This window comes from Stenella coeruleoalba (genome assembly GCF_951394435.1).
Source record: "Stenella coeruleoalba genome assembly, chromosome: 19".
Taxonomy (NCBI): Eukaryota; Metazoa; Chordata; class Mammalia; order Artiodactyla; family Delphinidae; genus Stenella; species Stenella coeruleoalba.
The window spans coordinates 35163960-35188052 of record NC_137165.1 but is presented as its reverse complement, the minus strand read 5'-3'; the positions used below and the strand labels follow the sequence as shown (position 1 = coordinate 35188052).

The following is a 24093-nucleotide window of genomic DNA, read 5'->3' as shown; positions in this document are numbered from 1 at the left end:
ATCAAATTTGGAACATCTTTCCACAATCACTTGTTCTAACCCTTTTCTCCGAGCAATGGGGAGGGCGTGGGGAGGTGGGGGGAAATTACAGGAAAGGTAAGGTGTATGTGTGAAAGTTAAAATAGAAAGTGTACTGCTTAAATATCTGTAGAAATATTCAATCTTTTTTTTCTTTTCTTTTGTTTTTTATTTTTTTTGCGGTCCGCGGGCCTCTCACTGCTGTGGCCTCTCCCGTTGTGGAGCACAGGCTCCAGATGCGCAGGCTCAGCGGCCATGGCTCACGGGCCCAGCCGCTCCGCGGCATGTGGGATCTTTCCGGACCGGGGCACGAACCCGTGTCCTCTGCATCGGCAGGCGGACTCTCAACCACTGCGCCACCAGGGAAGCCCAGAAATACTCAATCTTTTACAGCTCTTAGGTTCTAGAAATGTTTCCTTGTGTTTCATTCAAGCCTTTAGGATGTAATAACTTTCTTCCTCAGTGCCTGTATTAGGTACTATGAGTACAAAAATAAACCCCAGAGGAACTTCTGGTTTGTTAATTTGGCATTTACTCCTAGCAATGCTTTTATCAACTCTTGGGCCAAGGCAAGTTTGGAGTAAAGAGCATGGTTTAATATCAGGGTTCTTTATATACTCTGGTATTAGTGATCGTATGATATGTATGTTATTCCTGGGAAACACCATGGTGCCACCAAAATGTAAGCAGCACATCTTAGCCCTGCTTTTGCAGTAGTTTACGAACAGAATCCCAGATGGTTGTTGGCATTGTTGTGTGCTTGCTTTCATTCCTGTCTTACCTTTAAGGCTTTCCAGGGAGAGATGCCAACTTTGTTCATTTTAGGAGAATATATTTTTTTCTACTCTCATTAAAAATACAGGGCTTCCCTGGTGGCACAGTGGTTAAGAATCCGCCTGCCAATGCAGGGAACATGGGTTCGAGCCCTGGTCCAGGAAGATCCCACATGCCGCAAAGCAACTAAGCCCGTGCACCACAACTACTGAGTCTGTGAGCCACAACTACTGAGCCTGCATGCCACAACTACTGAAGCCCACATGCCTAGAGCCCGTGCTCCACAACAAGAGAAGCCACCGCAGTGAGAAGCACGCGCACCGCTTCGAAGAGTAGCCCCCGCTCACCGCAACTAGAGAAAGCCCACGCAGCAACGAAGACCCAACGCAGCCAAAAATTAATTAATTAATTAATTTAAAACTTTAAAAAAGTGGACTGAAAAGCTACCCATGAAGTCATATGCTTAATGTACCTCCTGATAAGCAATCTTCCAGTGTCTGCAACTAATTTATTTGCCCAAAAAGCCCCTGTGTTTTTAACATGTAAACCCACCCATTTTTATTTCTTTTTAACCCTTTCACCCAGGTTACATTTCTAGTGGAAACGTTTACAATTCATCAGTAAGTTTAGTTTGCTGTGGTGATTTCCTTTATAAAATAACAAAGCAAAACTTGTCAGTTTCACAGATATTTTAAAGGAGCACATCAAAAATTTAGGCTGTGACAAAATTGACTGCTTATTACCTTTTTATTTACACAAATAATACAAATATTATCATTGATGTACTTGCCTAAAATTCTAGGGCGATTTTTAAAGTTTTACATCTGCTTCTGTCAATTTGTGAAATTGACTTTAGTTTTATTAGTGGTATGTATAAAAACATAAAATACAGAAATTCTGAATGCTGTTCTTCTCTTTCTGAAATTTCCCTAATATTAAATAGATTTCTCTGTGTTGATAAATTATGCTGGTGAATTTGTTAAGTAGCTCAAATTAGGGGGAAAATAAGCTTCCATTATTTTCCATGCTTTTTTCTTTCTTTTTTTTTTATAAATTTATTTTTGATTTTATTTATTTTTGGCTGTGTTGGGTCTTCATTGCTTCAGGCGGTCTTTCTCTAGTTCCGGCGAGCGGGAGCTACTCATTGTTGCTGTGCACTGACTTCTCATTGCAGTGGCTTCTCTTGTTGCAGAGCATGGGCTCTAGGCACGCAGGCTCAGTAGTTGTGGTTTGTGAGCTCTAGAGCGCAGGCTCAGTAGTTGTGGCACACGGGCCCAGTTGCTCCGCGGCATGTGGGATCTTCCCAGACCAGGGCTCAAACCCATGTCCCTGCACTGGCAGGCAGATTCTTAACCACTGTGCCACCAAGGAAGCCCCCATGCTTTTTTCATATGATGTATCAAAGTATATATCATGTTATAAGCACAATATATTTAAAGCCTGCATTATTTAAGTGACAATTTGCAGAATTATATTTTGGTTTTACACACATTTTTATAGTTCATATGCTTCTATATCTCATTTTTAGGGAAAAGTAGAATTTTAAAAAATGGATGAAGAAATTAAAGCTTGTGTTTTAATTTATAACTCTCCAGAAATGGCATTCATATTTTTAAATAATAAGTGATGTTAGTATAGCTATATTTATATTTGGTTTATCTCTGGTTTTCATTATCTGGTATAACCTAGTGGATTTTATGGAAGACCTTCAGGCACTATTCAAAAACTGAGATCATCTGTGTCCTAACCTTATGCCTATGAGTGATAAAATTATTGTGATAATAAAGAATAGAAACCCTATTAAGAACCATGGGCCCAGATTTTTATCAGTATCTAACTGCATCTATTTAATTATTTATGAGAAATACCTTAGTACCTATTTTCTCTAACTAAAAAACTAATTTAAAAAATGCTGTCAGTAACCCCATCCTCAGAGTAGCACAATATAAACTAAAGTTTAAATCCGATCCTCAAAATTTTTTTAAAAACTTATTTATTATTTATTTATTTATTTTTGGCTGTGTTGGGTCTTCATTGCTGCACGTGGGTTTTCTCTAGTTGTGGCGAGCAGGGGCTACTCTTCGTTGTGGTGCGCAGGCTTCTCATTGCGGTGGCTTCTCTTGCGGAGCACGGGCTCTAGGTGCGCGGGCTTCAGTAGTTGTGGCATGTGGGCTCGGTAGTTGTGGCACATGGGCTTAGTTGCTCCACGGCATGTGGGATCTTTCTGGACCAGGGCTTGAACCTGTGTCCCTGCATTAGCAGGCGTATTCTTAACCACTGCAACACCAGGGAAGTCCCCTCAAAATTTTTAATAATGGAATTGGTATTCAAATCCCTTTGAATTGTAATAAATAAGAATAAGTGCTGATTGGTACAGTGAGATTGCTGATTTCAAGAAGAGCCCAAGTACTCATGGATTTTTTGGGTAAGATTCAGCTTATTTGTTGGAAAGTGTGGGGGGAACTACTTTATAATGTGCCCTTAGCAAGAATGCTTTGCAAATAAGCAGATGCCTTTTCAGAATTTTTCATCAAATCCCTTCAAATTAATGCCTCAATATACTTGAGCAAAACCACATAGTATCTAACCATAAGCTTAAGTGCCTAGCTGAGCAGAGTCTTGTACATCCTAAATATTAGATTCAGGATTTTTCATAATACTTCATTGGTACCTGTGATATTTTTTTTCTGATTGATTACCATGTAACACATTTTATCTTTAAAGGGCCACTATGTGTTTTAATATGCCTCTCTTCAGGAACCTCCAGCGCCTATTTCCTTTTTTTTTTTAATTTATTTATTTAATTTATTTATTTTTGGCTGCGTTGGGTCTTCGTTGCTGAGCACAAGCTTTCCCTAGTTGCGGCGAGCAGGGGCTACTCTTCGTTGCGGTGCAAGTGCTTCTCATTGTGGTGGCTTCTCTTTTTTGCAGAGCACAGGCTCTAGGTGCATGGGCTTCAGCAGTTGTGGCGTGCAGGCTCAGCAGTTGTGGCGAACGGGCTTAGAGCGCAGCCTCAGTAGTTGTGGCAAACGGACTTAGTTGCTCTGCGGCATGTGGGATCTTCCCAGACCAGGGCTCAAACCCGTGTCCCCTGCGTTGGCAGGCGGATTCTTAAACCACTGTCCAGCGCCTGTTTCTTATTCTCCTGTATGCTTGGCTGGCTAGCAATAGTGAGAAAACATCCTTAGAGCAATGCTTTTGGACAGCTGAAGGCTCTGGCACAGACATATCATGTCACATATCATATCACACTGAAATGAGCAAATGAAAATCGTGTGATACGTGTGCTCAGTTTGATTTTTATTTATTTCCCTATCACTAGCCTTCAGTGTGGAAACAAAAGGGATATTTGGTAGGGATATTATTAAACTGTGGTTAAATAATGTGAAGCCAGTGAGAGAAACGTCTGTAATATGCTTGTACTTTAATATGGATCATGGGATTTTAGCTCAGCATTCTTTTGTATTTGGTTGTGTTTTTTCTTGCAGGAGAAAACTTTGCAGAATTCAGATCTGCGGGAAATGATGATGGTTTCACCGATTTTAAAACCGCCGATAGTATCTCACCACTAGAGCCACCAGCAAAAGACAAACCTTTTCCGGCAGCCTTCCCCTCAGGAGCTATCCAACAGAAACCACAAACACAGGTGAAAAATCCTCTGAACTTAGCAGACCTAGATATGTTTTCCTCAGTTACTTGCAGCAGTGAGAAACCATTGTCCTTTTCAGCTGCATTCAGTGCACCAAAATCTGTTTCCTCACGACCCCAGCTCACGGGATCTGTGGCACCCATGACGACATTGGCGTCAACTAAAACTTCTAGTTTGGCTGATGATTTTGGAGAATTCAACCTTTTTGGGGAATATTCTAGTCCAGCATCTGTTGGGGAGCAGGATGACTTTGCAGATTTTATGGCTTTCAGTAATAGTTCTGTTTCATCTGAGCAAAAGGCAGATGACAAATATGAGGCCCTTAAAGAGGAAAGTAGTCCGGTTCCTCTAAGCAGCAGCGTGAGCAGCACAGTGAAGAACGGACAGAGCTCTGCCGCTGCGTCTACCAAATACGATGTCTTCAGACAGCTCTCTCTGGAAGGATCGGGACTAGGTGTTGAAGAGCTGAAAGATAACACTCCTTCAGGAAAGAGCGATGATGATTTCGCTGACTTCCACTCCAGTAAATTTTCTTCCATGAGCTCGGACAAATCCCTGGGAGAGAAAGCAGTGGCTTTCAGACACACCAAAGAAGACTCTGCTTCGGTGAAGTCCTTGGATCTCCCTTCCATTGGTGGCAGCAGTGCTGGCAAGGAGGACTCTGAAGATGCACTCTCTGTTCAGTTTGACATGAAACTGGCTGATGTGGGAGGAGATCTTAAGCATGTCATGTCTGATAGCTCTTTGGATTTACCAACAGTTAGTGGCCAGCATCCTCCTGCTGCAGGTGAGGAATTGGTGAGATTGCTCTGGTGATGGTGATATAGATCTCAAAGATGGTTCTGTGGGTGTTGATTTACAGAAGAGGAAGGCTCTGGCTCTTAACCCTTATGAATGTCTAATAATTAACCTCTTCATTGCCAGTCCCCTTAAAGCAGTGTTGAATTGGATTCTGTGGATACTTGGATATGTGGATACCATGAATACAATGAAACTTAGACTGGATAGCTAAGATATTTTTACATTTGAAATCTAACACCAACTTGGTGTCTGAGGCACATCAAAATCCACTGCTGAATGAGCCACACATTGCCAGAAATTTTATAAAGACTTTTGCAGTGTCAGTAACGTTCCTCCATTTCTGTGAGTGAAGTCAATGTTTCCGTCTCCTTTTTTCTTCTCTTGGGTATATTTGGCAGCTGCCAATAGAGTATTCTGTTTGGTTTATAGAAACCGACTCTTGTTAGACCAAGAAGTAACAGTGTCTAGCCAGTTATACTGCAGTTTTGCCACATCCCTATAAGAGAAGAGGGCAAGAGCTTGTACCTGGATGCCCTGTGTGCCAGGGTCTGGCAAGGAGGAGGGCAGGAGTTGTTAGTGGAATTGAGGTACGGTTTTCAGTGTTAACGCTATTACTGGAAGTAGTAAATTGTAACACAACTGTAGATGGTAGATAGGGTAACTACTAACTTTCTCATAAAATGTTTGAAAACATCTTAGAGGAGAGCCCTCTTTAAATTCCATGTGGATTTACATGTAGCAGTTGATTCTCTAGTCCAAATTCCTGTCAGAAAAACTAGATTCCCAAGTGTCCTAGTTTTTATTTTGTTTTGTTCTTTGATATGTATATAGAAAGATAAACCTATTTTGTGGCCTTTAATAATGAGAAATATCTCAGCATTACTGTATTATTCCAGAAAATGCATTATGCGTACGAAGGGTTCCTTGTCGTTTAACTAGAGAGGGACACATAAGACACTCCCAAGTTTACAGATTCAGGAAGAAATAGTAAAGTATGGCGGCTTTTGCATATATCAATTTGGTAAGTCAGAAAACAAAATTGCATCCATCCTTTGGCTATTGAGATGTTAGAGGTCTTCTTAAACAGGGTGCTGAATTGGGAGCAAGGTATCGGAGGAGTGACGTGTTCCACAGGCTACTTGCCAAGTGCAGTGGGCTGTCTGCAGGGCTGCTTGTGCCCCGACTGTCTACTTCTTTTTCTAATGTACCCTTCTTCAAATGTTTTCCTTTATTTATTTATTTATTTTTTTGCCGCTGTTTGTTTGCTAGAGTGATTTTGTTTCTTTTTTGTATGAGCTGCTTGAGCTACAGCAGTTGGTTGCAAAGTGCTCCATTTTCTGAACAATAATATTGGCTTTTTATTTTAAAATCTCATAACATGTATACTAGCCTTTTGGGCTCTGAAGTTATTAATTAGAAGCTATTTTTCTGAAAGTGAATCTATATTCTTTCACAGTGCCAAACTAGATTTCTTTGTGAGACGAGTCTAATCTGCGTTTGGGAGGGTGTCTTTTCTTTTTTTTTTTCCATTTGGGGAGGGGAGATTGGTTTCGTGACTGAGCTTGTTCTGATTGACCTGTTAAAATAATCTTCTGTGCTCATGTCCTTTTATGTATGTTTGGAACATTCCCAGCTTGGAACCTGTAACGTTCAAGCCAAGTTTCTTCAGTTTGAGGATATTCTTAAAAGAGGATTGTTCCCTCCTTTTGATCTGTAAACCTCCTGTCCGAAAGGAGCAGTATCCCTTTAGAGTGGTTGTTAAAAGGGGTTGATGTCTGACCAATGAGCTATATCGTTCTTGAGCAAAACTGCTGCGTGAATGTATTGAAGAGGGTAAATGGCAGGGACTTCTCCAGTGCAACTTGGTTTTTCTTTATCCTCATGTTGACGCACAGTATCTCTTGCTCTCTTAGTTTGAGGGTTAAGGGTACTTTTTGTTGGAGAAATAAGAAGTGGGCTGATGAAGAGAGAATAAAACGTAGTAGATGATCATCTCTGGACCTTAATCCTGTTTAGAAACCCTAACTCGACTCTGAAGGGGATACTGTCTCTTTTAACTCTTGCTATAATTCTTTGTATGGAAGGTAGATAACACTAATAACATTGCCTGATTTCTCTGCGTATTATTACATTTAACCCTTTGAGCCCTTGCTGCATATAATTTCAACTAGGCTGCTTTTGTCCCCCCTCTAAATTGAATCTCTCAGCACTAAAGCATCTTGATGTGCAGTCATTAAGATCATCTGGTTTCGTTGGCAGCAAGAGCTGCCCCTCATTTGTGACACTCTCAAAGGGTTAGCAAGGCTTCTGTAGCTACCTGCCTACCTACCTACCTGTAAAGTAGCTCTTCTTTGACATTGAAAATCTTTGTATTTTAATCAGCGCTTTATTATTATTTTTTGGCTGCTTTTCTGATGTCTTTTTTTCAATTTAGACATTTTCTGTGTGAATGTGCCTTTTCAAACTTGCTTTGGTATATTCCTCTGCAAATACCGATCTGCATGCTGATTCTGATGACTTTTTTCCCAGCTCTTCTGTACCACTCTCCTTTGTGATCTGTAAGTCTTAACGTTAATAAATAATTCTTTCACACATTTTGAAAGTGTGGGGATGTGTGTAATTTGTACTTTTCCAGGGTTAGACCAAAGAAATACCTGGTTAGTATCAAGTTTAAACCCTCCTGTGGTTAGAGGGCTTTTTCCCTTTTGTTTATTTTGTTTCTTCAAACACCTTTCTCCTAAGAAAGTTATTGGTACATTTTAGCCTTTTCCCCTTATAATTCCACAGATATAAATTTTTAACATGGCACTGGATTAAAATGTAAGTTAAAACGTTTTAGAAGATAAGTGTAAACCTTACATTACTTTACGTAATAGAGAGAAATTTTATTCCTTACTTCTAGTGAAGATTTTATTGCTTAGTAAACATCACAGAGCCTGTCTCCACTAGGAATTATACTGTGACGAGAAGGGGAAGATCTAAGAGTTTAGTGTTGGGGAAAGGGCCATATCTATTAATAACTAGGTATATATAAATTTAATTTAAAATAAATTATCGAATGGTATTGAGATGAACTTCTGAGCAGAGTAAATGTAAACTGAATTTAGATTGATAATCTCTGTAATGAAAAGTGTTTATTGTTAATACCAGGGAGTCTCCAGGACTGAATTTGATTTGAGTTTGAAGTTGGGCACTCCGTCCACTAATTGTAGAGCATGTTATCTTTCCAGCTTCAGAATGTAGTATGAAGCCACCCTTGGTCTTTTTTAACTTAGTCCGTAAAGCAAGTTCTTAGCTCTTTTCATTTTTAAGAAAACAATTTTAGAAAGACCCACAAAAGTTAGCTGTAAGAGTAGGCCAAATTTGGAAATTTTTTTCCATTTTAGAGTATAATAATAGTGAAAAACCTTGGGAAAAGGGAGTTGTTTCCATTGTTTAAATTTTTTTCCATATATATATATATATATATATATATATATATATATTTTTTTTTTTTTTTTTTTTTTTTTTTTTTTTTGCGGTACGTGGGTCTCTCACTGTTGTGGCCTCTCCCGTTGCGGAGCACAGGCTCTGGACGCGCAGGCTCATTGGCCATGGCTCACGGGCCCAGCCACTGCGCGGCATGTGGGATCTTCCCGGACCGGGGCACGAACCCGTGTCCCCTGCATCAGCAGGCAGACTCTCAACCACTGCGCCACCAGGGAAGCCCTTTCCTTATATTTTGACGCTTTGGTTCTTTGTTCTTTTTAAAAGTTTGAGTCAGAAAGGAAATTAAACCATTGAAGGTGAGGATTTTGAATAGGATTCCTGAGAGATTACTTACAGTATCTGAACTATGCCATTTGAGAAAAAAGAAAAGTTGCATATTGGGATTTAGATTAACACTAAGAAAAGCTGGGTCTGCCATTCAAAATACCGTGTTTTCCAGAGCATAATTCTTTAGAAAGTGAATAGTACTTGGTTTGCGAAACCTTGTATAATCATACTATGTTTTAATTATGATGTGTATTAACTAATTTGGAAGAAAGAGATTTTGGTGTAGCCTCCATCTAGTGAAAATACCAGTTGCCTTTTTTTTAGAATGTTCTGGTGCCAGTCTCATGATGGCTTTGGCTAAGGAATTCCTCTGTCAGTGGAATTATTTAGTGCTGTATTGGTCCATCTGGGACTGCTTTATTTTAACTCCTTTCTGCATTTAAGCAGGCTCCAGAAAATGAATATACCTGTGCATAAAACATAATCACATTCACAAATTGAGCAATTAATGTGTCCAGAGTAATATTACTTTTTAGGGAGGAAGTTTTGATAATACATATAACAATATAAACTTTCAGTAAAGACTTGAAGGCTGTATTCTGTAAGTTCCAACAAATCAAAAAACACCATTTTGTTTACCCCAGTGCCAAGTAAAGTAAGATGTGGTTAGTGCCTGACTTCACACATCAGTGCCTGAGAAATTATACAAATGTATTTATATCTTACAGTCACTCTGTTTTTCACATTAAAATCCCTGCTGATTTTTAAAAGTAGCTAATGAACATGAAGGGGATTCTGGCAATATCAAAGAAGCTGGGCTAAATCCTAAAATAACTCAAAGAATCAAACCAATTTAATATTTAAAGAGCTCTTTCCAGCTTTGTTTTTCCATCAGTTGAATGCTTTTCATAGGTTGTTTTGGAAAATGTTGGCCCATTAGCTATATAGGGTCATATGCATAGTATGGTCTTCTGGGTGTTCCCCTCTCCCTTGCATGGTCACAAGGCTCTAGTTGTAATTGCCATCTTCTGTGCTCATTTGATTTTTTTCTGTGGGATTTTTAACGATGACCATGTCCCACTGTATGTTTTGGCACCATTCTGTGGCCTTCCAGCCTCCTCTGGACTGAAAATATCCACAGGATTGCCACTTTTCTTTATTGAACTTAAAGCACTGACCTGGAAACCTGCAGGTGCTTACTGATAGCCTGACAACATTTAAACTATAGATTTATATGAGTAAGTACACATGAAGAATGGGAGGTTTCTATGCAGATTAGGAAACACTGGAAGGCGATTATACAGCAACATTTTATGGCCTGTCATTCTTACACTATGATCACTTTCATTCCTGTTTTCTTCACCAACACCTGTCAGGGTGTTTGATACTTAGAGGACACAGTCGGGCCAGGTTCTGTAGTTAATAGAGAATGTAAATATGACTGACTTCAGAAGGTAGAATAAGGCCAGGAATGGAAAGAAGTTTAAGTGTATAAATATTTCATGATTTGCTTTGGTAGAACAGAGTTTGGATTCAATCAGTATTGGAAATTAAAAGCTGTTTATTCCTTAGGCCAATGAACAATTTAACTGCTATATAAAACACTAGGGAACAGCGGAATTTGCACATGTATCTCTTTTCTTTTTCTAAACGCCTTTCTCAAAAGCCAGTAACTCTTAATCACCTGGGCACATATGCTTACAGCTTTAGAAAAGATCCATGGGAATCGGTATGGCCTTCTGTGTCCTGTAGCAGCAGCTCACATTCTTTGTTCCAAGAAATACCTTGTTTTCACGTACAACATCCGTGCAGAAGGGACATGAATAGAGGTTATGGAAGAGACTGATGGGGTTACTTGCCAGTGTAAGCAAGAAATCCATGTCTTAATTTGAGACCCATGGTGGAAAACAGATTGTATAGTTTATTCCTTTGGCCTTAGTAACAGGACATTCCTGGTTGCAAACAAATACATATATTAAAGCACACAATTTGGCGCATTATCTGTGTGCAATTGCAGTTCAACCTAGCACAGCCTAAGAGTTTTCCAGTAGAATCAGAAATACAGCAGTGATTCTCTGTTCCTTTTATTGCATTCATTCTGTTTTCTTTTCCTTTTTCTCTTGCAATTTTCAGAATTCAGCTATCAAATTGAAAACCCACCTACAGTAATTTCAGTGATTGCAAAATAAAATGTGGGTTATTCCGTATTATTTTTTCCATCACTCATGTTGTGGTTCTTATAGAATCTTTACTATTTTTAAGACCATCGTACAATAATACATATCATTTGACTGCTTAGAAAACATAGAACTGTTAACATGGGAAATAAGGAATTTTCTTGGTTTAATCTACCCTCAGTGAGCTGATTTACCACGTTTTTCTAAAAAAAAGGTTTACTTAAAAAAAAAAAAACAGTTAACTAATATTCACCATGCTAGGAAATAAAACTGTATTTTTATATTGCTTATAAATGCTAAGGTTTAGGAATACAGTGTTCTCACGTTCCTTATGTAGTAGCAGTACTTCCTTATGTGTTCAAATGAATTGCACTTTAGTAAATTGTTTTTTTACACTATATAGCTAGTAAATAAGCAAAAGTAAAATTTAAAAAATCAGCCTTGAGGCTTGACTTTCATATATCCAGTATCATTACTCTTCATTATCTTATAAAATATAAAATTTTTCTTTTTTAATCTTTCTTTTGGTCATTTCTGTGAGTTGTTCCAAAAGGCAAAATGTTATGTTTATCATTCTTAATAAAAGAAACGTTTCTTGAAGACCTATAGTGTTATAAAAAATACTTAAAAGGTCTTCAACTAAGGTATTCCCTTATTGCTTATAATGCCTTTTGCCTGATTATATTACAGTCATTTCTGTTTTTAAAAAAAAAAAAGAAAACTTGTTTTTCCTTGCTGCATAATTGCACAAAAGGGTCTTTTTTATTACCATAGCAATTTAGTTGCAATGCTTGAACAAGAGCTTGACTTTTTATTAAATTTATCTTTGGTCTCTAGGAAAATTGCTACCCTTTTTAGTAGATGAGATTCTGGGAGTAGTTCACAATACAGCTTCTTCAAAGAGCTTTCTGGTAGGATGTAATAATAAAAAATTCATGTTCTGACACATTCTTCTGAATGTACCCCTTGAAGACTCACTCATCTTGTGTTTAACTGCATCTGATCTGCCTCCTGATAGAATTTCACTTCATTTGAGTCAGGGCACCTTCTGATCCCTTTAAATAGTGGGGAAAATAAACACTACAGCCAGAGACTAAGAGGGTGTTCTGCCTACAGTCTTGTTTCATTCATTCTAAACTGTACATTTTTCACCTGAATCTTTTTTTCCCTCCTGTTTAATAAGCTAAATTTGAAGGGTACCATTTGCACTACGGAATTTTAAAATATACTGCTGTTCTGTGGCAGTTACCTGCTTTTCACTGGTTGGCCTCTCTGTAAATCTCGGGTTTTCCATTTTTTTTATTATTCAGTTAGTGCCCTTTTCCTAATAGGGTTGAGAGAGAGAGAGCTATTTGGGGTGCACTGTTAGAGGAGCGATGTCAGGAATCCCTTCCTTCTCATAAACTATGCAACATTGCCGTGTAAGAGAGATGAAGAAGCCCAGTGTTGCTTTACCTGTTGACTGAGTTACGAAAATCTGGGTCACAGAACTTTTGAGCACTTTCCTTTAATCCATGTTTGTGGTTGTCAGAGAGGGAGTCTTGCATTTGGCCTTCTTACCTGGTGTACAATGACCAAAATGAGACCAAACACCTCTCAGCCAGACTGAATGGACAGCACTGCTGGAAAGTTGCTTCTCCACACCAGTGTTACTCAGCGTCAGCTGGTTTTGCTTTATGAAAATGAGCAAGAAATTTTCCCTACTAAGACCACTAAAGGGATGGGTTGACTTTTCATTTTTTCTTTGAAACAATTCTATTTTAGGCCCTAAGGCAGGCAACTAAATACCACATTGAGGCTGGTGGCAACTATGCTGTATAGTAATTGCTGTGTTGCTCACCAGGCCCTGGGCTGGGCCCTTTACGCTTGTTATCGTTAATGTCATAACACAGCCCTTCCAAGTGCATGGTCTTCTCTTTTTACAGATAAGCAAACCGAGGTTAAGAGATGTTAAATAGCTTGCCTAGTGTCACACAAGTGGTAGGTGGCAGAGGTGGGAGTTGAACCCAGGTCTGTCTGAATCAAAAACCTACATTCTTTCTGCTGTTTTGTGCCACCTCTTAAATTATTTAAAGATATATTAAGCATGTAAAATGAGTCTTCTGCTGCAGCATTTCTTTTCTTTTCCTTTTTTTTTTAAATGAGGGGGTTACACATAGTTGAAGGAGAAACAGGAGCCCAAGAGGACCCAGACCTTTGATTCTATTTTTTTAGTGATTAAAGTAGTTTAGACTGATTTTTCTTTCCTCATACTCCATCACAGCAATATGACGTCCATATTGACCAAAATAACAACTAGGTAAGTAACTGCTCAATTAAAATCTCATATGTGGCCTTGCCTAGACAGAAACTCCTAATAACTGATTAAAAGTTAAATAACATTATTTTTACTTTAGTTTTGGGATATTGTCAATTTCTAATTAGTTTGTCGTGTACATTTCGTATGGCCGTGTTATAAAGGAACATTTTCCAGCAAAGTCGAAACGAAAGAGACTTGTTTTAGGCAGGGAATATTGCAAATACATTTTAAAGTTCATAAGTGAACGGACATTTGATTAAATGACCCTATTCTTATATCAAACTGTATATACATTGGTGGATGAACCTCCTATCTTTTTTTAAGAATTGTACTATCCAGAGAAGATGGCTCTTTGTTACTAAGTATAAATGCCAACTCAAGGCTAATGTGGATTTTTCAAGATCAGATTTTACAGCCCAGCTTCCTTAATTTTAGTACAAGCTCTAAATTTAGTTAACTCCAACATCGCATAAAATGAATCAAAAGTGCTAGACATTTTGCTTCTGCAGAGCTTAGGGCATTTTGCCTAAATGGTGAGCTTGCCTCTAATTGTGGGGTCTTATTTCCCTTTCAGATGTAGAGGACTTAAAATGTGCTGCTTTTGGAACCTACAGTAGCAATTTTGCAGTGAGCACACTTACGAGCTATGACTGGTCAGACAGGGATGATGCCTCTCAGGGCAGAAAACTCTCTCCATTTGTCCTCTCAGCAGGAAGCAGGGCCTCCTCAGCTGCCTCAGCTCTTCAAAAGAAAGAGACTTCATTTGGCAGTACCGAAAACCTCACCATGACACCTCTCTCCAAAGTCACAACCCTCACAAGCGAGGATGCTCTTCCAGAGACGACCTTTCCGGCTTTTGCCAATTTTAAAGATGTGATCCCACAGGCCAGCGAGCAAAAGGAATATAAAAGCGAGGACTACAGGGATTTCACCAGACAGGACCTGCCTGCGGCTGAACGGAGCCAAGAGGCCACGTGCCCAAGCCCAGCCCCCAGCAGCGCTTCTCACGACACCCCCAAAGAATGTGCAGATGACTTTGGAGAGTTTCAAAGTGAAAAGCCCAAAATCAGCAAATTTGACTTTTTAGTGGCCAATTCACAAGGCAAAATGAAATCCAGTGAAGAAATGATCAAAAGTGAGCTGGCAACCTTTGACCTTTCCGTTCAAGGTGAGTGGCTTCCAACATAGATTTTACGTCATGGTTTCTTCCACTGCAGTGTTAGATGTTCTTTCTTAGAATAAGAAGGTAGTCCCTGGGCTAGCAGGAATAGATTTTCCAGTGTTTAAAATCAGAGTCTATGACAGATAGCTATAAAAGAAGGTTTTCCTGAGACTGAACTGAAGTTAAACCAGTATCCCTCAGATAACTGCTTTTGGGGCTAAAAATAAGCATAGCCCCCAGTCTGTTGTTCATTCGCTTGTTTGGGGTAGAGGTGTGCCGTGTTAAAAGACAGAGAAATGGTTTGATCCCCTTGTGGGCAAGTTAGTTCTGCTCTTGTCCGCTGGCTATGGACTATATCTTTTCATCCAGAGGCTGCAACATGGTAGCTGTGGATCTGGATCCAGCCTGCAGACCTGCTTTGATTGACCCACATGGAAGGTTTTCTAATATGTGAAGCAGCTGCAGATACATAGAAATCATGACACTTCACAATCTGGATTTCTAGCTTTTCTTCTTTTTTTTTTTTGTAAGCTTATTTTTTTTTAATTAATTATTTTTGGCTGCGCTAGGTCTTCATTGTGGCTCTCAAGTTGCCGTGCACAGGCCCTAGAGTGCGCGGGCTTAGTTGCAGCATGTGGGATCTTAGTTCCCTGACCGGGGATCGAACCCGAGCCCCCTGCATTGGGAGCATGGAGTCTTAAGCACTGGACCACTAGGGAAGTCCCTCTAGCTTTTCTTGAAAAGTTGTAGCATCTGGCAGTACTAGGCCTACATTCCCACCTCTTGACAGGCAGCTGGAGCTGAGTAGCAACATCCCCCTCTGACAGCTGAGGTGTGCTCCCCCCAGTGTCGCAGTCCCCACCACTTCCATCTCCAGCTGACCTTCTTCAGTCATTTACTTTGCTTGCCTGTCCTCTGAAGGCATTTAAGTTTGCCTCTTTTGCTTTAATCGCATCCTGACAGAAGGGCTCGTTGATTTCCATTAGATTGGGAGAGATGGAGGAAGTCAGTACAAATCCCTAACTGATGGCTGGAGAAGCAACACACCTCTTATGCACTGATACTTAGAAGGACCCTTTAGCCCTCCAGACTCCAGTGATTCCGCACTTAGAATTATGGAAGAATTATGATAGATCGGAGAAGCGTAATGGAGAAAATTAAAGGCAAGGAACTCAAGCAAGAGAGAACAAATGAAAGCGTTCAACATGTAGCTTGCCAGACAGGCTGAATGAGGGGTGTGAACGCCTCCTGACACAAACATCTAAGAAAAGAGGGTCGTGTTAGCAAGGAAGAGCCTCTGCTTGCACTAAGCTGAGTAATCAGAACCTTTGTGCCATCCACTTCCCCCAGGATCGCACAAGCGGAGTCTGAGCCTTGGTGATAAAGAAATAAGCCGTTCTTCTCCTTCTCCGGCCCTGGAGCAGCCTTTCAGAGACCGCTCCAACACACTGAGCGAGAAGCCCGCCCTGCCCGTCATCCGCGACAAGTACAAAGACCTGACAGGAGAGGTGGAGGTGAGCGGGCTCCTCGTCCGCAGGGGGCTGAGCCCCTGAGGGCCCTGAGAAAAAGCGCTTGCGGCTTTCACTTGGGGAATCAGGGGCAGAGCGTCACAAAGCACCAGACGTAAAATACGTAATTACAGTGAGAGAATGGTGACGTTAGCCCCAGGTGAAAGTACCTCCCAGATGTGGCATCACTGAAAGTAGTCAGTGACCCTAAAACTGGAACTATTCCTGGGACCTCACAGGCAGGCAGGTGTTTCACGGGGTTCTTTTTGAGCACGTAGACTTTATCACCTTAGTGAATGGTAAAGCCTCAAAATAGAGGAGAAAGGGCAGATGTCCTGGGTCCTCTCACTGCTCCTGTTCACAGCGCCGTAGTCCCATGCTGCCTTCCTCCTCCAGCCAACACTCTTAGCGCTCCTCGTCCCTCCCTGGCACACACGCGCACACGCACACTCAGGAAGCCATGGCGCCGGAAGCCGTGGTTTGATACTGGCCCTTGTACTAGACACCTATATGGTGAGTGCCTTTAAAGAAGCTTCCGCTGTGGCACAAATGAGGCAACATTTACAAAGGGAATCAACGAAGAAACATTTCCCTCAGATTTACAAGTCGTGTGCTTGGAAGTTACATTTATCAGGAATTAAAAATTGTCACTAGTGGGTTCAAAAAGATAAGTTGTGCTTGGACTAGAGTGATTTTCATGCACAGGAAAGTCTTCAGTACTCTGAATTGACAGAAGTAACAAATAGGATTCCAGGCTTGCTGGTTTGACCCAGTTCTTTTTATAAAATTCACAGGAGAATGAGAGATATGCATATGAATGGCAGCGGTGCCTAGGGAGTGCCCTAGAGGTGAGTCTGTCACTTTCGTGATGTTCACATGTACGGAAATGCCCCTTGTGTACATATCTTGCCTTCTGGGTTCATTTGGATAGACTCGCAGAGCTCTGCCTCGATGGCCTTGCGCAAAGAGAAGCTGTGTGGAAAGTCACACATCTTAAGCAAGGCTTCTTTCCCATCTATGATAGTAGACACAGCTCACTCAACTACCGTGCCCTCTTCTGTCACTGTGTTAAAGACATAACAAAATGATATCATTATCTCTGCCCAAGTTAAAATAATATTTAAGCTAAAGAACCTCTATTTTTCCTCTTCCAAAAAAAATGAAGGATTGGTTCTTCAGTGTCAAAATTAAATTCTCAGATTTGTTTCAGCATAGTCCTCTATATACATCAATCAGTCATGTGTTTCCACACCTCCTGGCTCTCTGTTGGGTTTTCTACTGATAGTAAATTGATTTGTAATGACGTTTCCTGATTACATAAGGTGATGTGATTTCATTTCTTTGTAGGTCATTAAGAAGGCCAATGATACCTTAAATGGAATCAGTAGTAGTTCTGTGTGCACAGAAGTAATTCAGTCAGCTCAAGGCATGGAATACTTATTAGGTATGTGCTTTTATATTTTGCTTATCCAAAATCATGACACTTTGCAGTCTCTTCAGTTGTCCCTATGTTACATAGCTTAATCTAGATCTCTCAAGCCACATATGACTTCACTAAGTAGCGTCTGCATTTGTAGAGAAGACACTTAAGTCCCAGACAGGAACAACCATTTGACTTCGGGTCTCTTTGGCCAGGTTTCCCAGTCCTTGTTATACACAGTGTAAAATTACTGGTTTATCAAAGAGTCTGAACTAGATGAGCCATTAAAATTAAATTATTGGTTTAAAAAAGAAAATTAAATCACTGGGTCTCCAATCAATTCTTACCATGCTGTGTTGAATTCTTCCTTTCTACCTCTCACCGACATCACAGATTCCTTAACTTCCTGACCACCTTCAGCTATCAGACATGCCAGTCCAACATGAAATCTCAATCCCTGTCCATTTCAGTGGTCCTCTCCTCCCCAAGCTCAGGCTTGTCTTGTTGCCAGAGCCACATGCACTGGACCCTAGTCTTTTTCAGATCTTTACTCAAATGTTCTAAGTGAGGTCTTCCTGGCCTGTCTTACTCAAAGCCATGTCATGCCTCGCCACCCTGGCACTTCCCGTCTCTTTCCCCGCTTGATTTTCTCCCTAGCCCTGTCACCTTTAATATCTTAAATGCTTTACTTACTGTTCTTATTATCTGTCTCCCTCCACTAGAACGAACCTCCAAGAAGGAAAGGATTTGGGTCCGTTTTGCTCACTGCTGGGTCTTCAGCACCTAGACTAGGGCCGGGCACATAATGGTCACTCGCAAATACTTGCTGCATGAGTGGCTACGAAGGGATGTGGGCTCTCCTTCCTCCTGCCACCTTGCTCTGGTTCCGCTGTCCTGCCCAGACAGGCACAGTTCTGCTGCATAAACAGATGTTCACCGGGTAATGGGGTGCCTGTCTTTCCTTCTACCAGTTTTCTAGGGTGGAAGACCATCTGAGAAGCCCCCTCACTTGGCTTAGAGTGGGCTGTGATTCCTGCCCTTCCCCTGGGGGAGGAAGGACAAGCTGTGCTGCTGTACAGAGGCTGAGCATGTACCACTGAAGACCCCCTGGGATTCTTCCAGTCCTCTCTTATAGCGGCTGGTGGAGGGGTTGGGGGTACGTCTGGCAGCTGTCCTTAGAATGTGGAGACCTTGGCACCCTCATCCTTGCTGAAAGAATTCAGCCATAATTCAGCGACCACAGGAGAAGAGCCATTCTGTGTCAAGTGTATAAAAGATACATGAAGCCACAGACTTTGTAGATCTTTGGGCATTCAGAGGAGTGAGATACTTCTTAATTACAGGCAGACCTCGGAGATATCACGGGTTTGGTTCCAGACCACGGCAATAAAGCATATATCTCAAAAAAGCATATATCTCAATAAAGCGAGTCACATGAATTTTTTGGTTTCCCAGTGCATAGAAAAATTATATTTACACTATTACTGTAGTCTGTTAAGTGTGCAGTAGCATCATGTCTAAAAAAACAATGTACATACCTTAATTTAAAAATACTTTATTGCTAAAAACTGCTAACCATCATCTGAGTCTCCCGTGAGTCATAATCTTTCTGCTGGTGGGGAGGCTCTTGCCTCCACGTTGATGGCTGCTCACTGATCAGGGTGGTCGCTGAAGGCTGGGGGGGGCCGTAAGATGACGGTGAGGTTTGCTGCACCGATAGACTCTTCCTTTCATGAACCGTTTCCATATACTATAAAATGCTGTTTGAAAGCATTTTGCCCAGCAGAGAACTTCTTTTAGTGTTGGAGTCAGTCTTCTCAGAACCTGCTGCTGCTTTATCAACTAAGTTTATGTAATATCCTAAATTCTTTGTTGTCATTTTAACAGTCTTCACCAGGAGTAGATTCTACCAACAAGAAACCACTTTTCTTTGCTCATCCATAAGAAGCAATACCTCATTGTTAAGTTTTATCATGAGATTGTAGCAATTCAGTCACATCTTCAGGCTCCCCTTCTAATTCTAATTCCCTTGCTCTTCCCACCACGTCTGCAGTTACTTCCTCCACTGAAGTCTTGAACCCCTCAAAGTCACCCCTGAGGATTGGAATCACCTTCTTCCAAATTCCTGTTAATGTTGATATTGTGACCTCTTCCCGTGAATCACACATGTTCTTAATGGCATCTAGAATGGTGAATCCTTTCCAGAAGGTTTTCAATTGGCTTTGCCCAGCTCCATCAGAGGAGTTACCATCTGTGGCAGCTACAGCCTCACAAAATGTATTTCCTAAAGACTGAGACTTGAAAGTTGAAATTATTCCTTGATCCATGGGCTGCAGAATGGATGTTCTGTGTTCAGCAGGCATGAAAACATTAATCTTGTTGTGTATCTTTATCAGAGTTCTTGGGTGACCAGGTGCAATGTCACTGAGCACCCATATTTTGAAAGGAATCTTTTTTTCTGAGCATTAGGCCTCAACAGTGGGCTTAAAATATTCAGTAAACCGTGTTGTAAACAGATGTGTGTCATCCAGGCTTTATTGTACCATTTATAGAGAGAGCACAGGCACAGTAGATGTAGCGTAATTCTTAATGGCCCTAGGATTTCTGGAATGGTAAATGAGCACTGGCTTCAACTTAAAGTCACCAGCTGCATTAGCTCCTACCAAGAAAGTCAGCCTGTCCTTGGAGGCTTTGAAGCCAGGCATCGACGTCTCTTCACTAGCTACGAGAGTCCTAGATGGCATCTTCCAATAGAAAGTGGTTTCACCTACACTGAAAGTCTGTCCTTGAATGTAGCCACCTTTGTTAATGATCTGAGCTAGAGCTTCCGGGTGACCTGCCGCAGCTTCTCCATCAGCACTTGCTCTTCACCTTGCACTTTAGGTTATGCAGATGGCTTCTTTCCTTAACCTCATGAACCAGCCTCTGATGGCTTCACACTTTTTTCTTCTGCAGCTTCCTCACCTCTCTCAGCCTCCACAGAATTGAAGAGAGTTAACGGCCGTGCTCTGGATTAGGCTTTGGCTTAAGGGAATGTTGTGGCTGCTTTGATCTTCTCTCCAGACCACTAAAACTTTCTCCATATCAGCAATAAGGCTGTTTTGCTTTCTTATCATTCTTATTTTCACTAGAGTAGCCCTTTTGATTTCTTTCAAGAACTTTTCCTTTGCATTCGAAAGTTGGCTAACTGTCTGGCACAAGAGGCCTAGTTTTTGGCCCATCTTGGCTTTCGACATGCCTTCCTCACTAAGCTTAATCATTTATATTTTCTGATTTGAAGTGAGAGACGTGAGACTCTTCAATGAACACTTAGAGGCCATTGTAGGGTTATTAATTGGCCTCATTTCAATATTGTTGTGTCTCAGGGAAGAGGGAGGCCTGTGGAGGAGATGGACAGGAACAGCAGGTCAGTGAGGCAGTCAGAACACATGCTTCGTGGTTTGTGGTGCCCTAAAACAACTACAATAGTAACATCAAAGATCACAGATCACCATAGCAAATATGATAATAATGGAAACGTTAGAAATATTGTGAGATTACCAAAATGTAACAGAGACGCACAGTGAGCAAATGCTGTCAGGAAAGTGGTGCTTATAGACTTGCCTGATGCACAGTTGCCAGAAACCTTCAATTTGTAAAAAACGTATATCTAGAAAGCACAGCAAAGTGAAGTGCAATAAAGCGAGGTGTGCCTGTGTAGTGATATTGACATTCCGATTCTTTTAAACTGTTAATATTCCTATTTTCAGTGAGTTTAATGGTATTTCCCAAATTCAAACAAATGGACTCATAAAGAAGCCAGAAAAAAAATAGCTAATACTTGGTTAATGCCTACTGTTCTCAGCCTTTTACAGTATTAACCCATTTAATCCCTTAATTCAACCATCCTTTGAGGAGGTACTACTATTATCCCAATTTTACAGATGAGGAAACTGAAGCACAGAGAGGTTATGCAACCTGCCTGAGGTTACACAGCTAGTTAAGTGGCAGAGTTGGGACTTGAATCCAAGCAGTGTAGCTCTAGAGTCTGTGCTCTTACCAATGAGTTTATACTGCAGCATTAAGAGTTGGTTGGTCCCAAGGAATAGTAAGTTCATGTCTGTCCAGATACAGTCCCAGTTTCCACCTAGAATATCAGCCAGCAATAAGGCTGTTGTGTCTTGCTCAACTCTTTCTGTACGCTTCCAGCACCTAACTCTGTCCTCTCTCACCCTGTCAGGTGTTGTTGAGGTGTACAGGGTAACCAAGCGTGTGGAGCTGGGGATAAAAGCCACTGCAGTGTGCAGTGAGAAACTCCAGCAGTTGCTGAAGGACATCGATAAAGTATGGAATAACCTAATTGGCTTCATGTCACTCGCCACACTCACGGTAAGCCCACTAGACAATTTAGCAGTTGCTTTCCTTCTAGAAACCTAAGCTGTGAAGCCGAGCGTATGTTCCTGTGATGGCACTTACTGGAGGACGGAGGTGCCTACTGTATCAAGTTATGTTGAAGGAAGGAGACAACAGTTGTTCCATTAGTTGAATAGTACCAGGTTGGCTTCTGGATAGCTCCCAGGACCGTTGTACCTAAATAAAATGAGAGTGTAGGAAAATGTTCTCTATCTACATCCTTCTTAAGTCACATACGTAGATGCATGTTTTGCAAAGCATTCGTTTGAGTTTCTCCCTTTGCATTTCTAGTTATTTCTGTCCTCATTTGTGTCCTTTTAAAAAACTGTACTATGAAAACACTAATTCAGAAATATACATGCACCCCAACGTTCATAGCAGCACTGTTTACAATAGTGAAGACATGGAAGCAACCTAAATGTCCATCAACAGAGGAATGGATAAAGAAGATGGAATACTACTCAGCAATAAAAGAGAATGAAATTTTGCCCTTTGCAACAACATGGATGGACTTCAAGGGCATTATGCTCAGGGAAATAAGTCAGACAGAGAAAGACAAATGCTGTATGATATCATTTATATGTGGAATCCAAAAAATAATACAACAAACTAGTGAATATAACAGAAAAGAAGCAGACTTGGGACTTCCCTGGTGGTGCAGTGGTTAAGACTCCACACTCCCAATGCAGGAGGCCTGGGATTTGATCCCTGGTCAGCGAACTAGATCCCACACGCATGCTGCAACTAAGGAGCCCGCCTGCCGCAACTAAGACCCGGCACAACCAAATAAATATTTTTAAAAAAAGAAGAAGAAGAAGCAGACTCACAGATACAGAGAACAAACTAAACTAGTGGTTACCAGTGGGGAGAGGGAAGTGGGGAGGGGCGAAGTAGGGGTAGGGGAGTAAAAGGTACAGATTACTATGTATAAAATAAATAAGCTACAAGGATATATTGTACAACATGGGTAATATAACCAATATTTTATAATAACTATAAATGGAGTGTAACCTTTTGAAATTGTGAATCACTGTTACATACCTGAAACTAATATTCTACATCAACTATACCTCAAAAACATTTTTTTTTTAGATCTAAGTGAAACAAACAAAAGACTGTATGATACGTCTTGTTGCTGTCCTGTGGTTCATTTAGCCGGTTTACTTTCTTAGGGTCTTGGATTGTTTTCATTGTTTTCCTGTTATGAATAGTTTTACTCTGAATACCATTAAACAAATGACTGTTTCCCCTTTGAGGATATAGTTTCTCCAAGTGGACTTACGAGGTCAGAGTGCATGGCTGCACATGTACACGCATGCCTGCATATAGCTGTTGTTGCATGTGTTGATATGGGTTTACAGGGAGCTTAGGGGCTAGTTGACAGTGCTATCAGCAATACATAAGTATACATTTCTTTACATTGTATTCTAGCTTTGTCAGTTTCTTATGTTAACAAGTGTTTAAACAATTTCATAAAAGTGTTTTTTAATTTCTTTCATTTCCTGAGGGGCTAGCCAGTGTCTCAAATGATAATTTACTATTTTTATTTCCTTTGTGTATAAACCGATCATCTATCTCTTTTGACCATTTGACCATATATTCAATGAAATATTGTGTTGACCATACATATTTCATACTTGTAATAGACTTATTCGCACATGTGTGTGTGCTCATAAGATTACATCAGTTATTTTTTTCCTCTTCTATTTCTTCCCCTTTTTATTTTTTTAAAATTTTTTATTATTTATTTCTTTATTTATTTTTGGCCATTTTGGATCTTCGTTGCTGTGCGTGGGCTTTCTGTAGTTGCGGCGAGCAGGGGCTACTCTTTGTTGCGGTGCATGGGCTTCTCATTGCGGTGGCTTCCCTTGTTGCTGAGCACTGGCTCTATGTGCGCAGGCTTCAGTAGTTGTGGCTGGCGGGCTCTAGAGTGCAGGCTCAGTAGTTGTGGCGCACGGGCTTAGTTGCTTCGCTGCATGTGGGATCTTCCTGGACCCGGGATCGAACCCATGTCCCCTGCATTGGCAGGCGGATTCTTAACCACTGCGCCACCAGGGAAGTCCTCATCCCCTTTTTAAAATATTACATGGGGCAAAACTAGTTTATTTTTATATATTCACACTTATTCAGTTTGTCT

The 24093-nt window shown here is 40.8% G+C and overlaps 1 protein-coding gene across 21 annotated transcripts in view; it reads left to right on the top strand.

Moving 5' to 3' along the window:
• Positions 1 to 24093, top strand: part of SYNRG (synergin gamma) — a 94530-nt gene that overhangs the window by 52661 nt on the left and 17776 nt on the right. For 17 of the 21 annotated variants that reach the window (XM_079904248.1, XM_079904243.1, XM_079904240.1 and 14 more), the window contains 6 exons: positions 4281 to 5228; positions 14049 to 14642; positions 15987 to 16150; positions 16939 to 16992; positions 17492 to 17588; positions 21784 to 21932. In XM_079904248.1, coding sequence (XP_079760374.1) covers positions 4281 to 5228; positions 14049 to 14642; positions 15987 to 16150; positions 16939 to 16992; positions 17492 to 17588; positions 21784 to 21932 — 2006 coding nt within the window. The remainder of the gene's footprint in view (positions 1 to 4280; positions 5229 to 14048; positions 14643 to 15986; positions 16151 to 16938; positions 16993 to 17491; positions 17589 to 21783; positions 21933 to 24093) is intronic. The other 4 variants (XM_079904245.1, XM_079904249.1, XM_079904237.1 and 1 more) reach the window with 1 other exon arrangement.